General features: G+C 43.2%; 1 protein-coding gene across 4 annotated transcripts in view; it reads left to right on the top strand.

Moving 5' to 3' along the window:
* The window catches only part of FSTL4 (follistatin like 4), a 491,509-nt gene that overhangs the window by 149,624 nt on the left and 325,530 nt on the right, over positions 1-16,355 (top strand). For all 4 annotated transcript variants that reach the window (XM_066617279.1, XM_066617277.1, XM_066617278.1 and 1 more), the window contains exon 4: positions 7,814-8,062. In XM_066617279.1, coding sequence (XP_066473376.1) covers positions 7,814-8,062 — 249 coding nt within the window. The remainder of the gene's footprint in view (positions 1-7,813; positions 8,063-16,355) is intronic.

The raw sequence follows: 16,355 nt of genomic DNA, 5'->3' as shown, positions 1-16,355 counted from the left end.
GTGTTGACATTTAGCACTTTCTCTTTCCCCATGGCTAAAACGCTGGATGTGGATCACAAGTGTCTCATGCGCTTCATCGTCTGGTAGATATAAGCCAGGAAGTTGCTTTAGGAGGTGGCATATAGGGCTGTCACTTTGCCAAAAATGATCCAGTTCCAACAACGTTTTGCAGGGACAGGTGGGTGGGAAAAGACAATCTCAGGTCCAGTGTCATAGCTAAGGGAGTGCAGGGTGTAGCAGTCTCACCGGGCAACAAGCTTTAGGGGGCAACAAAAAAGGACAACCTTGAATTAGTCGGATTATCAAATGACATTAATGCAAAATGAGCTGTGCTTTTAAAAGTGAAATGTCTTCAGATTTTTCTCACAACCCATTTATTGTTCCTTGTGCCTGAATGGAAAACTGACCGATAATACTTGTGTGGAATGTTAGCTCTTCAAAGGACTATACAAATATTAATTTGCTGAAGTCCATCAAGCTTCTCTAGTATGTCCTTGCTGAATAGCTTGGAGGAGCTTGACTTGGATTATGCATTGGAGTTAGCCGATCTACAGATAGTAGACAAAAAATTTTCTAAAGCAATTTTAATTCCAAGGTCAAATTCTGGCATTTGACTCTTTGGGTATAAATCTTCAGACAGACAGACAGACAGACAGACTCTCTCTCTCTCTCTCTCTCTCTCTCTCTCTCTCTCTCTCTCTCTCTCCCCAGCGAATCATATGCTACCATTGATATTTCAGCTCTAACAAGTTAGTCCTGCATTTTGAAAATTGTTTCCCAAGCTTGTGGCTGTTAGGGAAAATCTCTATTGGCACAAATGTAATGATTGTAAACAAGAAAAATTCCAATCAGTTTGCTCCTTACAATAAGTAAAGTACAGGTCAATTGCGCACACCTTCATGATCCCAGTCAGTAAAGGCCCAGCTACCTTGAGTGAGGTGGAAGACAGGATTGCCGTCACCATGACATTGTTCCTTAGGACCAGCCCAAGCACTTGCTCAGTGCCAGAGGTTGTGTGACCCCACCCTCATCTCCCCTGGTGGTGTGTAGAGCATGTTGCTTGCCACTCTTCCATGGCATGTTTTCTCCTATCCTTCCTCAGCTGTGTGCTTTGCTCACAACACTTCTGCCCCCCAGCAGTGCATTCTACTTTCCTTTACCCAGAAGATGGAGCAATGATGCCTGGTAGATTACATCACTAGTGAACCACTAAGTAAGGTGAGCACTTGCATGCTGTGGGGGCGAATGGGGGATGTGGACAGATAGAGAAGGGAGGCTGGCAGGTGGAAAAAAGAGGCAGTACACCCAGACAGAATGGAGAAAGAGGTGGCATAAAACGTAAAACAATTTAACATCAACAAGTAGTAAAGACAGACTCACAGGATAAAAATCCTATCAGCTAAAATTAAGGTCAACTATCTGAGGAAAGTCCCATTAGCAGTAATAGCCTTGTTGACATGAAAAGTATCATACTAAAAATTCTTTTAAAACCAGGCAGAAAAATGGGTGTGTGTGTGTGTGTGTGTTTAAGGTTTGGTTAATAACAAACAATCTGGAGGCCTAACAGACCTCCTTGGGCAAAGCATTCCACAGGCATGGTATCCCCAGTGTAAAGACCCCGTGGCTAGTCACTGCTACCCAAGTTTGTAGCAAAGGTAGGCCAGAGAGCAGGGATCAAGAAAATGGCTAGATAGGCTCACATGGACAAAGCTGGTCCTTCAAATTGCATGATATTAATCCATGTGGAACTTTAAAGAGAAAGGGACACAATTTGGGTAAGAGCTAAATAGTGGCAGAACCAATATAGTATGGGCAGGAACCAAAAGGACAAGTGAGTTCCTTGAGGAGGCAAGCTTTGCCCCACCTTCTAGACTTCTGAAAGAGAAGTAATTGTACATGAACATTATAATCAGAAACATATTTTCTTTAAAGACTGTACTATTGATTTCTTATAGAACTTTTCTTATGGAAGTTATATATATATATATATATATATATATATAAAATTTATATAATAATATATATAAAATTTATATTATATATATATATATTTATATAATAAATTTATTATATATTTATTTATTGTATATGTATTAATTTATTAATTTATAAATTTATTATATATAATAAATTATATTACATATAGATAGATATAGATATAGATTGAGCATAATAAAGAAAAGTTATCTGATTATGTCAAAAGTGCCTTTTGGTCAAGTAACCAGAAGGGTTCAAGCAATGAGGGCAGGTGGAGCGATCTCCTTTTGGGGGGCATTTGTGTTTATTTTCCACATTTTATACTGCTATTTCAGAGGAAATATTTATTTCCTGCCTCAGGGCAGTGTACATGGTTCCTCCCCTCTTTTTGTCCTTACAACAGCTCTGTGAGGTAGGTAAGGCTAAGAAACCGTGGCTGACCTAAGGTTACCCAGGAAGCTTCCTGGCTGAACAGAGATTTGAACCTGGATCTAAGTCCGACTCCTTTACCAGTACTCAGCCATAGCTCAGCAATGAAAGTATCTGCTCTACATGCAGGAGATCTCAGGTTCAAGTAATGCTGAGAGAAATATCTGTCCAAAAACATGGAGAGCTGCTGCCAGTCAGGGGTGACGTTGCTGAGCTAGATGCACCAATGGTTTGACTTAGTATAAGGCAGCTTCCTCTAGTACCATTAAGAACTAATTACAGAGCAACCGAATCTGTTAGAACAAGGTTTCTACCCCACAGGAGCAACAGTGTTGTTTAGGGATAGGCTCTACCAAAAATAATTCCCCTTCCCATTCTACTCATTTTGCTTTGCAAATATCTTGTACATGTCTGTGTTCCTTCATGGGGAATGAATGTCCTAGCCATTACATCTCACTGTTCACTCTGAAATATATGCACACCACAGTACTGTTATCACACAGAGAGTGAAAAAGGAAAGCTTGTCTGAAAGATTTGTCTGGTTAAAATCTGGTAGAATCTGCTTTTGATTTCATTTTTCAGGAGACAGTAGCAGTGAATTCTTGGAAGGCTTTTTGGTTGGTTCTTCTGGTTTGTTGCAGATCTGGTTGGTTTTTACCCTGTGCTTTGAAGTCCTTGGGATTGTATAGCCCAATATTATACAAACTAGCATTCTGTCACCACTGGCTGCTGGAAAGCAGCCATAAAGCAAGCTCCAGCAGTGTGTGCTGCTGGAGTGTCAGTAGGAAAGCCTGAGTCCTCTCTTGTCTGCTGGAGGAGCACAGGCCACCAGTCAGAGCAGATAAGCCTGTACAGGGGGTTGAGGCAGGAGGTGGGCAGAACAGGGCAGCAATAGAGTGGGGAAGATGGGGGGGAAGCAGTGGGGGGGGAAGGCAGGAGGTCTGACGCATTTGGTAGAGCTGCCGCCTTGTTTGCCTGAAGATCTGAGGCTGCCAGTTCGAGACAACCAGAAGTACCTGAGAACTGACGACACACCGATATACTGATGAGCTGACCGTAGGTGGCAGAGAGGAGTTGCCATCAAGTGGAGCGTGGGAGGCGAAGGGCCAGAGAGAGCCAGACCAGGAAGGAATCCAGCTGGAACGAGGAGTTCTATGAAAGACTAGCAATTGTAAAAATCCTTACTGGGGCTTAGAACAGCCTGCCTATGTAAACTGCCTTGGATTAAAGTTTGAGGAGAAATCTGACGTCCAAAGAAAGGCGGTATATAAATACCTGTATAAATAAAATAAATAAGATCAGGCCCAGGAGAGGGCAGGTTCAGTGGCAGCACGCACCAAATCCTGACCCCCTTCTTGGGTCTGGTCTGCTTTCATGGATTAACCCAGACTTGCACCAGATATCAAGCTGGCATAGGTCCAAGTTAAATCCATTGCAACTGCTGGGGCTTGCTCTAGGGCAAGGAAACAAATATTCCCTTACCTCAGGGAGGTCTCCAGTGGTCAAAACGCCCCCATGGGATGCATCGGTAGCCACACTGGTGCATCGCCACACCAGGAGTTAGTTAAGATTGAGCTGATATTTTGCTAATCTGGAAGAAGGGACTACTGTGGTATGGAATGATGGGGAGAGGAGGCAAGTACCTATGAAGAGGTGGACGGGGCATCTCATGAGCTGACCTAGAATGAACTTGTCTGCTTACAGTGCCTCTTTAAAATCTCCAGAAAGAAGCTGAAATATGTCTTTTCTGATGGTGCAGCAAATCAGATGACTATACTGTAGCTATGCTGATGTGTTTTTTTTTTTTCCCCTGCAGGGCTTCTGTGCTCCAGCACTGGGGCAATGTTCTGACAAATGTACAGCTTGTGCTGTAATTGTAAGTGACCTTGACAGTAAGGCCACACATAGGCTGCAGTATTAGCATCCCCATGGATATTGTTGCCGGGGCCTGCTGAACAATTAGTAAGGTGAATAAAGGATATTCAGATATGCCACTTAGGGATTGTAATTTTTATGCTGCTTGGAGACACTCTGACCTTCTAGTTTATTATGATTCAAGAAAAATGTCAATATTTCTCAGCCTGCCAAGGATTGTAGCATTTTAATGAGTTATTGAGTGGAGTAGTTAATCCTCCAATAACAGATTCCTTTCCTTTGAAACTACAGTGATGAAAATAAAGGTTTAACTACAGCTGCAGAAAAGTGGGATTTTTTTAAACCCATGAAGTTATTGACTGATGTTGTAGTTTCATATTTTAACTTGTTTTGGGTTGTAGGGGGCTTGGAGTTCCTGCCTTTCACACTGAAGCATTTTGTGCCATATTATAACAGTAGGAAAATGATAAAAGGAGCAGCAGCAGCAGCAAGATTAAAGCTTGTAATAAATTGCAAATCAACCTTTCTGTTTTGATTATTCCATTTGCAGCATCCTTTTGTAATGCTCTACATTATGCTTATTACAATTAACTCTCCACAGTCATTTTCTAATTTTGGAAAACTTGGATAATTGAGTGTAATGCTAGCTATTAGTCTTTGTATGGTACCTTATTTGGGAAACCTTTTTCCATATCATTTTCTACAAAGAGTTGTAAGCCTTGAATTCTCTAAAACAGTGGGTGCCACAACAATTTACAGTGCTTGGATTTCAGAGTAATCATGAGTCATGGGTGTTTCACCTCTTCTTGGTTCCATACTGAAAAGGTACTGGAATGAAATGCCAACAAGGCCAGCCAATCTGTGAATCTAAGGCCTGAAGCAGCAGATTCCCAGGCAGTACCTGTCTCTTTCTCTCTCCTCCTGTTTTCATTTGCTGGATTCAAAAGTACTGGCCTACCACTCTCCTTAACACATCCTCTTCATTTGCATTTCCGTCTTTCTGTTTGAACCCATGAGCAGGAGGAGGAGTGGTAGAAGGGGTGACTTGTGAGCAAATGCGGGGGGGGGGGGGGGCTGGCATTTTGCATGCCAGGAATCTGGGGCTAACCTGGAATGTTAACTTCATTGGTACACGGCTATAGGAATCTTAAAAATTCTATAACAGGGGTGCCCAAACTTTTTGGCAGGAGAGCCACATCATCTCTCTGACACTGTGTCAGGGGCCAGGAAAAAAAAAGAATCAATTTACCTTTCAAATTTGAATCAATTTACATGCATTTACATAAATGAATATATTAGAGACGGAACAAATGAGTGAAGGTCTTGCAATAGCTCAAGGCCTATAAAAGACCTTGCACAAAGCAAGGCTGGCCTTTCCTTCGCTGCCACTGCTGCATCACAGATGTAAAACAGCAAGCAGTGGAGGGTACCCTCATCCCACAACCCACGCAAGAGGTTGAACAGTCACCCTCATGCTGAGAGCAGTTGTGTCAGGTTGGCACGGGCTCCAGCAACAATCCGGAGGGCCAGAGGCTCATTGGAGACTGAGCTGCAGTCTCAGAATGGGAGTCCTCAAGGGCAGCAAGTGGCCCCTGGGCCAGGGTTTGGGCACCCCTGTTCTATAATAAGAAGAAACAGTGTCTGTATAGGGCTTTTGTGTGCAGATTGCTTCATATAATTAACCTGATGTAGTTCGTATAACAAACCTAGAAGGAAGGAAGTATTATCACCATCACCACCTTTCAGCTCTGAGCAACCACAGCAATCTTGGGGCTCAGCCATAACATTCATGGAGATACCTAGTGATGAGGTCATGACTATGCAGCATAGCCTGCTGACAGCATGCCGGCTGAACATCTGCTGCCAGCAGTAAAAGCTGGAAAGGGGATCAGCCCATAAAAGGGCTGTTTGGGCAAGAAGAAGGGGAGAGAGCAAAGAGTTGGCCAGTGAGACCCTGAGGGGTGGAGGAGAAGACAAAAGAGGTGAGGATGAAGTGTGGGTAACTGGAGAACAGGAGCTCAGGCCAGAGCAAGGCAGAGGCAGAAACAGGCAAGTGGGGGAAAGTGGGAACTGATGGGGTGAGGAAAGAGGAGGGCAAGTAGAGAGAGAGGAAGAGAGGTCCGGAGAGGGACTAGGGAGAGCAACTGGAGGGAGAAAGGAGCATCACTCAATGGATAGCCTTTGCTGGGGTAGATGGGACTACCTGCCCTCAGGGGAGATCCTGGGCAAAAGTCTCAGGAGGCCTACCTTCTTAAGAAGGATACCCTCCACATAGTGACCACCTTAGGGGAAAAAAAAAAATCCAGGGATCAGGCTGGTCTGTCTGGCAAATTGGAACCTAATTTATACCATTCACTTTTGAGATCAGTAATGCAGTGATATTGGGACAGAAGTTCAGAACTGGATTTTGTACCAGCCATTTTAATCTGTGCAACTGTGAAAGGTAGCCAGGGATTGTGACATCTCCCTGATCTGCCTTAGACAGCTTGCTCCCCCCAAAGCAAAAACAAAGGGTCCACATATTAAGTCTGAATCAGTGCAAAAAAATAGTTCCATGTTGTGGGGGAGAGTTGTATTTCAGGCTTCCCATTTTGTGTATACATCCCATACCCCATCGCAGGTTTAAATCCTGACGTTTTAACATCTCTGGTAATAAGCAGGCAGATTTTGGTCTGAGGCCTTTGGGAACCATTGCCAGTTAGAATAGGCAATACTGAGGTAGATGGATGGGTCTGACATAAGACAGCTTCCTCTATTCCTCCAATGGCCTTCTCATGCAACCTTCAGCTAAGTTTATCTAGTATGCAGCAATAAGCCCCCATGTTCCTGTTTTCAAGGACTTCCAAAGTATAGCCATTGTCAATGGAACGTGTCCTGGTACGTCTGTTAGCTTAAAGGTTCATTCACGCCATCATTTAGTTTTATCACCCCAGTTTTATTCAGCTCAGAAGACTTTTGTCTTTCCAATTATAAAAAAAAGATTTCCTCTTGAAGTTAAGTTCCCTGTTGAGACCACATACACAAGCATGTGAAAATTATAAGGTTGATGTGCTGTAATTATTTAGTCAGCCTGCCATTTATCACATGAATGATCCTCATTTTATGTAGGAATGTAAGTCTGGTCCTCTTAATGATTAATGACTCTTAAAGGAAATGACTCTCAACACAGTGCCTAGTCAATGCATTTGGAACCACACACTGAAATACGTACTTTCAACTACTGCGCCAAGTCAAAAAGACTCTTAAACATATTGGACAAAGGAGCTGCATTGTTTATCAATAGAGGCTATTGGTGCAGCATTGTATAACAGACTAAAGTGGCAACTAACTTCCAAGTCAAGTAAATGTATGATATATAGGTGGGTGCACACACACACAGACTCACTATTGGTGATGAAATGGTTAGTGTGATATCTTTCTGACATAGCTTTGTAGGTGTGGAAACAGAAGCATGAAGTAACAAAGAAATCTACACACCTTTTGTGACCCAACTTGGAATTATTAATATAAATACTTTTTTTAACTTTTCCAGTGCTCTATGGACAAGATGGACTCCATGCATCATGTGAAAAGAAATATTGTGGTCGGGGAAGTAAGTGTGTCGTGAACAAGGAGACTGATAAGCCTGAATGTAGATGCATAGACAATTGTAAGTCCAGTTACATGCCAGTGTGTGGATCTGATGGCAAGTTCTATGAAAATCACTGTGAACTCCATAAAGCGTCCTGCTTGCAGAGGAAGAAAATCTACATTATTCATAGCAAGGACTGCTTCTTCAAAGGTAAGACTTCCTCTAAGCTAAAACTCATGATAGAGAACATTTACCACCTCCAGTATTTTGTTTTGCCTGATCATGTGTTACGTTAAATGTATAGAAAATAAATGTGACATTGTAATGGTACAATGCTCTCAGTTACGGTTTCTAGTAGATGGCCATAGACGACCATTTTTGTGTTTACGTGAGCCTGTTCACAGGGAGAACACTGTATTGATACAATGTCTCACTTGTGTGATTTCCTGTATTGATGATTTTGCTATGTATGAAATGAATTCGTGTTTTTAGTTAAATAAATATGGAAGTTCAGAAGCTGATCAGTATTTAGGTCTTTGTATTTTTCATTTCATTAAGTTTTCAAACTATTTTTTATACCTCTTTCTTTAGAGAGGCATATTAATCTATAAAATATAGAGGATTTTCATTGGTGAACAAAACGTAACAAGATGAAATGAAATCAATATTTTTACAGTCCAAAATTTTGATTAACATTTGCACTTCACGTGTAACAGTAAGAGTAGGAGAATTGTCTCATGTCCAAGGAACAGGATCACAGGTTATGGTTTATGAGCTACTAGGAATATATACTGCACTGGTGCTCAAAGTGGTGGGTTGCAACCCATTATAGAATGGGTTGCAACCCATTATAGAACTTTAAAAAAGGGTCATTCCTCCTTAAGAGGAGTGGCCCACTGGAATGGGTGCCCCAGCGGTGCTGCAGCGATTATGGTACCACGGGCACCCAGTCTCTCTACCTGGGGGGAGGGTCTGAAGAGCCCCCTTTGTGGGTCTCCTCCAAGCATCTTATCACTTCAATCTGCAGGTCAGAGCACACTTTCAGTAAACCAGAAGTCACTCCAACCAGATTGGGGCATACCTTCAGAGGTGGCTATGGGTCTCCCAGACCCTCTCTGAGGCTTTCAGACCTCCCCCATCCCCAGGTAGGGAGACTAGACTGTGGGTGCCTGCAGCACCATGATCCCTGCGGTGCAGCTGAGGCACATGCCGCCTCCTATTCCATGCCCCCATCAGCACTTACCAGCAGTTCTCAAACTTCTGGAGAGTTTGAGAACCACTGGTACACTGTATTATAACATTGATTGAGGCCACTTAATGTTCGTTGTTTGCCCTCTTAAAGATATTCACCTCTGTAAACTGTCTTTAGACAGATGCCATGTTGTAGTAACACCGTGCAGAAGCCAATCATTTAAACTTGACAGTCTGTACAGTTGTCTTCAAAACCTGCAAAATGCTCTGCATTTGTACTGTAGAAGTGACATGATAGTGTACAATTGATACATTTGAATGGTTTAGCCAAAGGCATGATTTTGCATATTGAAATGAATGAGATTTGCTTGATGTTGGCTGGATCATGATACTTTTTGATACATCTGATCATGATGCAGATGATACATTTTGATTATTAGTGTGTATTTAAAGCAGATGAGGAAGATTCTATGATGATTTTTTTATTTTTTGGCTTCTTCAGTTCCGATTAAATACCCCAAGGAGTATGATCTGACTGACACTATAGATTGAATTTCTGTTCTGACATAGTTATCCAATATCTAAGTGACAAACTTCATGCCCTTTAGTCCTAACTAGAGATCAAGAACATTGATACTGTTCCAGTGGCAGAACAAGGTAATAAGTGATGACAAACCTGAGACGCACTATGTTGGTTTAAAAGGCTTTCAGACTTGTTTTCTTTCTCTTCTGAGGGCGGAGGTGTGGGAGCTTGTGATTGAAACGTTATCCAACTGATACAATTTACAGATGTAGTGTGAACCCATGGAGATATCTATATTCCATGCATGACACAACCAAAACAAACAAAAAACCCAGATGTGTCTGTGACTTTGTTCTTTTGTGTATCCATGCATATATATTAAGTGAGAATGTAGCAACAGAATTTCAGTTTGTAAGGTGCTGCTCTGTTGATTGGTGTTTATATTATAATAACAAGAAAAAAGATTGATTCACAGCTGGTGATTTGTGTGATACCAGACAAGACTGTGGATGACCATTTTATGGGCAAAAGACTAGATACAAGCAGTATCACCTATGAATAGCATCATTTAAATTACAGTTTTCAAACACAGTGGAATCATACAAAAATTCTGAGAAACCAAGATTCACTGTATTGTGACTCCCTGTGGATTATATTATTATTTATAATAATACTGTTTAGTAATAATTTCAGTATGGAATATTTATGCACTACTTTTCAACAAAAAATAAAAAAAGATTCTCAAAGCAGATTATATTGCAAAGGGATAAGAAAATTATGTCCTTTTCCAAAAGGGTACACACCTGAAAAAAAAGACATGAGACACACCAGCAAATAGCCACTGAGATGGATGCAGTGGTGGGCGTGTATAGGAACAGTTCCTTTCCTGCTAAATGTAAGAGAGACATGACTTTTAAAGGTGCCTCTTTGCCTACTGAGCAGAGGGAAACTGCCATAGTTTAATTTGCTGCTGCATATTTTGTGAGATTCCCTTAAATACATTAAGTTACAATTTCTAGTAGATGGCCATAGATCAGCCATTTTCAACCACTGTGCCATGGCAAACTGGTGTGCCATGAATGGTCCCCACGTGTGCTGTGGGAGTTTGGGAGAGGGTCATTTATCAATAGGACCATTGACAGCACAGTGTGCCTTGTCAATTGTCAAAAAGCTGATGGTGTGCCTTGACCATTTTAGTGCCTTGCCAGTGTGCTGCAAGATGAAAAAGATTGAAAATCATTGCCATAGATGGCCATTTTTGTGATCAAGTGAACCTGTGCCATGATTTTCCAAATTGGCAATGGAATCTCATATTTGATGAATGCTTCTTGACAAGGAGTTGTGATTAATTCCCAAATTTCTGGAATTTTTCAGAATGACAAAAAGAATTTTGCATATAAGACAGATCTCTGGCTTCGAATTGGTGAGAAATGGCTGATAATTATGATGAAAAAGAAGCCTGAATTTTGCCAAGCACTGGTCCAAGAGTGCCAAAGTCCTTCATCAAGGTCAACAGTTTGTATGCACGTGATATGCAAGTTGTTGCAAAACAAATATTAAGGACAAAACAGAATGTTGTTATTTAAGGCTGCAATCCTGTGCACACATTCTTTGCTTTCCTCCAAGTAAATCCATGTACTGTGTAGGATTAAACTGAATTTATTATAAGTTTTTGGAAAAGGTCCAATCATGATGAACTAGTGCAAATTTGAATGTAATTGTTGGTAAGATATTTGTGATGTTATCCGACGAGCATAAAGTGAGGGAAAAAATCCTGATTCTTTTAAAAAAGCAACTGTGAAATATAGCAGTCCCCTTAGGCATTCAAAATCTGGGCACACTGCACCCAAGTACAGAGAGAATGGGAGCAAGCCACAACCCTGGCACTAAAATGTTCCATACCAATGCTCCGTTCTCATTATGTTTAGCATTTGTCTGAAGGACCTGCAATGCGATGGACCTGGGGAGACTTTCTGAAGACAGGTGCTGAACACAGGAAGAGCAGGTAGCATGGCTGTGAAGCCTGTCTTTGGATTGTAGCTAGTCAGGCCACTCTCATTTCCCTTCTACAATAGCTTAGAGATACTGAAGAGCCTTGTGGTGTCTGACACTATATGTTCCATGATGCTTCTAATATTTGGATATTTCTAATAAATAGCGTTGCCACTGGCAGTGTTTCACATCTGTCATAGTCAGGAGTAACACAGTTCCAATGCAGAACAGACTCACAATCAAGTCCTACTAATTTCAGCCTTCAGATATGTTTTTGTTGAAATTGTCAGAATGATTGAAAGTTACTGCAGTTATTGAGCTGAAGGAGGAAGCAAGCAAGCCCAAACTGTCAAATCAAAATTATTTAAAGTTGAAGTTTAGAGATGTCTGTCTGAAAGTTAGCAATACTTCAAGGAAAAAAAAAAACAGCATGCAGATTTGACATGCAAAGTGAAAATATTGGTGTTTCTGTGTCTGTCATCCACTCATCAGCACAGCATCTGATTGCTCAACAACCTTTATTGTATTTTATTTTTCATTGCTGCAGCAATAAAAAGGGAGGAAATATTAGTGTCTGTCATTTTGATGTGATTACATCAAATAACCTATTTCTGGCTATCATTGCATGCTCAGTTATACAAGCTTAAGTCCAACGGAAATCAATAGAACTTTAAATGTACATTAACTGGGTGGAGTGATGTAGCCTGAGGCTTTTCTGCATTTACATGGATCCAGAATACATGAGTTGTTGCGTTTTTTTAATACCCAAATGCTCAATACCTGGGTGTTCAGACAACCAGAACTATAGAAAACTGACATTCATTTCTGGAAAAAATAAATTCTGAAAAATATGTCCACACAAATAATAAGAAAACTATTCCACTTTTTTGCTTATTTAAAATACGTTGGTGGTTTGTGCGTTCTTTACTATAGGAAAAGCGATTAACAGGTTCCCTGGGCATCATAGCAATGTAATTTTTTGCACAGTATTTTTGGTTGTTCAAAGTCATTACTCTCATTTCTATATATTAATTATCTCCTTGTTTTTGCCTGATTGTTGTCTTATATGTGCCGTATATGTTGTATATATTGGCAACCTTCAGTCTCGAAAGACTATGGTATCGCGCTCTGAAAGGTGGTTCTGGCACAGCGTCTAGTGTGGCTGAAAAGGCCAATCCGGGAGTGACAATCCCTTCCACACCGGGAGCAAGTGCAGTCTGTCCCTGGTCTGTCTCCCTGGCTATGGGCCTTCCTTCTTTGCCTCTTAGCCTCAGACTGTTGGCAAAGTGTCTCTTCAAACTGGGAAAGGCCATGCTGCACAGCCTGCCTCCAAGCGGGCTGCTCAGAGGCCAGGGTTTCCCACTTGTTGAGGTCCATCCCTAAGGCCTTCAGATCCCTCTTGCAGATGTCCTTGTATCGCAGCTGTGGTCTACCTGTAGGGCGCTTTCCTTGCACGAGTTCTCCATAGAGGAGATCCTTTGGGATCCGGCCATCATCCATTCTCACGACATGACCAAGCCAACGCAGGCGTCTCTGTTTCAGCAGTGAATACATGCTAGGGATTCCAGCACGTTCCAGGACTGTGTTGTTTGGAACTTTGTCCTGCCAGGTGATGCCGAGGATGCGTCGGAGGCAGCGCATGTGGAAAGCGCTCAGTTTCCTCTCCTGTTGTGAGCGAAGAGTCCATGACTCGCTGCAGTACAGAAGTGTACTCAGGACGCAAGCTCTGTAGACCTGGATCTTGGTATGTTCCGTCAGCTTCTTGTTGGACCAGACTCTCTTTGTGAGTCTGCAAAACGTGGTAGCTGCTTTACCGATGCGCTTGTTTAGCTCGGTATCGAGAGAAAGAGTGTCGGAGATCGTTGAGCCAAGGTACACAAAGTCATGGACAACCTCCAGTTCATGCTCAGAGATTGTAATGCAGGGAGGTGAGTCCACATCCTGAACCATGACCTGTGTTTTCTTCAGGCTGATTGTCAGTCCAAAATCTTGGCAGGCCTTGCTAAAACGATCCATGAGCTGCTGGAGATCTTTGGCAGAGTGGGTAGTGACAGCTGCATCGTCGGCAAAGAGGAAGTCACGCAGACATTTCAGCTGGACTTTGGATTTTGCTCTCAGTCTGGAGAGGTTGAAGAGCTTTCCGTCTGATCTGGTCCGGAGATAGATGCCTTCTGTTGCAGTTCCAAAGGCCTGCTTCAGCAGGACAGCGAAGAAAATCCCAAACAAGGTTGGTGCAAGAACACAGCCCTGCTTCACTCCGCTTCGGATGTCAAAAGGGTCTGATGTGGAGCCATCGAAGACAACAGTGCCCTTCATGTCCTTGTGGAAAGATCTGATGATGCTGAGGAGCCTGGGTGGACATCCAATCTTGGGGAGAATCTTGAAGAGGCCGTCTCTGCTGACCAGGTCGAAAGCCTTTGTGAGATCTATGAAGGCTATAAAGAGTGGCTGTCGTTGTTCCCTGCATTTCTCCTGCAGTTGTCTAAGGGAGAATACCATATCAGTGGTGGACCTGTTGGCTCGGAATCCACACTGCGATTCTGGATAGACACTCTCTGCAAGTACCTGGAGCCTCTTTAGTACAACTCGGGCAAACAGCTTTCCTACAACGCTAAGGAGAGAGATGCCGCGGTAGTTGTTGCAGTTACCCCTGTCACCTTTGTTCTTGTACAGCGTGATGATGTTTGCATCCCTCATGTCTTGAGGTACTCCACCTTCTCTCCAGCAGAGACAGAGGATTTCATGCAGCTCAGTGACGATGATCTCTTTGCAGCATTTTAGGACTTCAGCAGGGATGCTGTCTTTTCCAGGTGCCTTGCCAAAGGCAAGGGAGTACAGGGCCACGTGAAGTTCTTCTAGGGTTGGTTCACTGTCAAGCTCTTCCAGCACAGGCAGGCACTCAATGTTGTTCAGTGCTTCTTCGGTGACTACATTTTCTCTGGAATATAGCTCAGAGTAGTGCTGCACCCAGCGTTCCATCTGCTGCGCCCGATCCTGGATGACCTCGCCTGTGGCAGACTTCAGAGGGGCAATTTTCCTCTGTGTTGGACCTAGGGCCTGCTTGATACCATCATACATCCCCTTGATGTTGCCCGTGTCAGCTGCTATCTGTATCTCGGAACAGAGCTGGAGCCAGTAGTCGTTAGCACATCTCCTGGCAGTCTGTTGGACTTTGCTGCGAGCAGTTCGGAGGACCTGCAGGTTGCGCTCACTGGGACAGGCCTTGTATGCTGCTTGAGCTCTCCTCTTTTCCTCAATGACTGGTGTCAACTCCTCAGAGTGGGCTTCAAACCAGTCTGCCGCCTTGTTGGTCTTCTTGCCGAATATGGACAAGGCGGTGTTGTAAACGGTATTCTTGAAATGTTCCCATCTGTTGGATGCGTTTGCGTCGGCCGGGCCTGGAAGAGATTCCTCAAGCGCTTGTGCAAATTCCTCCACTTTTCTCTGATCCCGGGTCTTGCTGGTATCAATGCGAGGTCTTCCTTCCTTTTTCGTGTGATACAGTCGCTTTGTTTGCAGTTTCACTCTGCTGCACACCAGGGAGTGGTCAGTGTCGCAGGCAGCACCATGATAACTGCGTGTGATCTTGATGCTGGGAAGGCTGGAGCGTCTGGTGAGGATCAGGTCGAGCTGGTGCCAGTGCTTTGATCTTGGATGTCTCCAAGAGACTCTATGTTGGGGCTTTGTGTTGAAGAACGTGTTGCTGACACAGAGACCGTGATGACAGCAAAACTCTAGCAGGCGTTGGCCATTTTCGTTGATCCTCCCAGTGCCAAACTGACCTAAGCAAGTGGGGCATGAACTGTTATCAGCACCAACTCTAGCATTGAAATCGCCGAGGATGAACAATGGCTCTTTTACAGGGATTTTCTTGACAGTGGTGGCCAGGTCATCATAGAATTTGTCTTTGGCTTCTGCTGGAGACGACAGAGTCGGTGCATAAGCACTGATGAGAGTGACAGGTCCTGCTGATGACTGGAGCTGCAGGGACAAAATTCTTTCACTTCCCACAGTAGGTGGGATGATGGATTTCAGCAGGGTATTTCTGACCGCAAAGCCAATATATGTGCCGTATATTGCATTACTTTTTTGTCTTGATACTGTGATATAAACTATGAGGGATATGCTGTCCCTGTGGGAGGTAGGGAAATTAATTCAAAGTCATTGAGGAGAGGAGAGTTTTGGAGGCTGAGAGTTTTGGAACTGGGAAGAGCAAACACGGCGGTAAGAAATGTGGCCAGATGTAAGGGCAGAAATATAGGGCTGGACAGCTCCATTCAGAACAGCTATAGAAGATCATAACAAGAAGTGTTTGCTGCATGTGAATTGAATGGGACACCAGTCAAGGGCACATCATATTGTCCGACTGTCATAAGAAGTACTGTACAGGTGTGACCCTGTATCTGCGAGGGTTTCATTCTGGACCCTCCGCACATGGATACTGTGAATCCGCAGATACTGGCCCTTTAGAAAGGTAGGGAAAGTGAAGGAAAAAATATCTGTGCCTACTGTAGTGCATTTTCAGGGTTGCAGGCAGTTTTCCAATTGGCCTGCAGCTTCTTCCTGGTCACATGAAGCTCCTCCCTTCCCGCAAATGTCACCACATAATACATTGTGATCAGGAAGATAACGCATCCTGATTCATTCTGGGGTGACATTGAGTGAAGAGAGGAGCCTTGGCACAACCAGGAAGATGCTGTAGGCAGCTCGGAAGGCTGCCTGAAGCCCTGACAACACAGCAGTTTCACTGTGCTGCAGTAGGCAGAACTATTTTTTTGGCTTTTTCCTTCACTTTCT

The sequence above is a fragment of the Tiliqua scincoides genome, chromosome 2 (genome assembly GCF_035046505.1).
Source record: "Tiliqua scincoides isolate rTilSci1 chromosome 2, rTilSci1.hap2, whole genome shotgun sequence".
In the NCBI taxonomy this organism is placed as follows: Eukaryota; Metazoa; Chordata; class Lepidosauria; order Squamata; family Scincidae; genus Tiliqua; species Tiliqua scincoides.
This window is presented reverse-complemented; position numbering and strand designations above follow the sequence as displayed.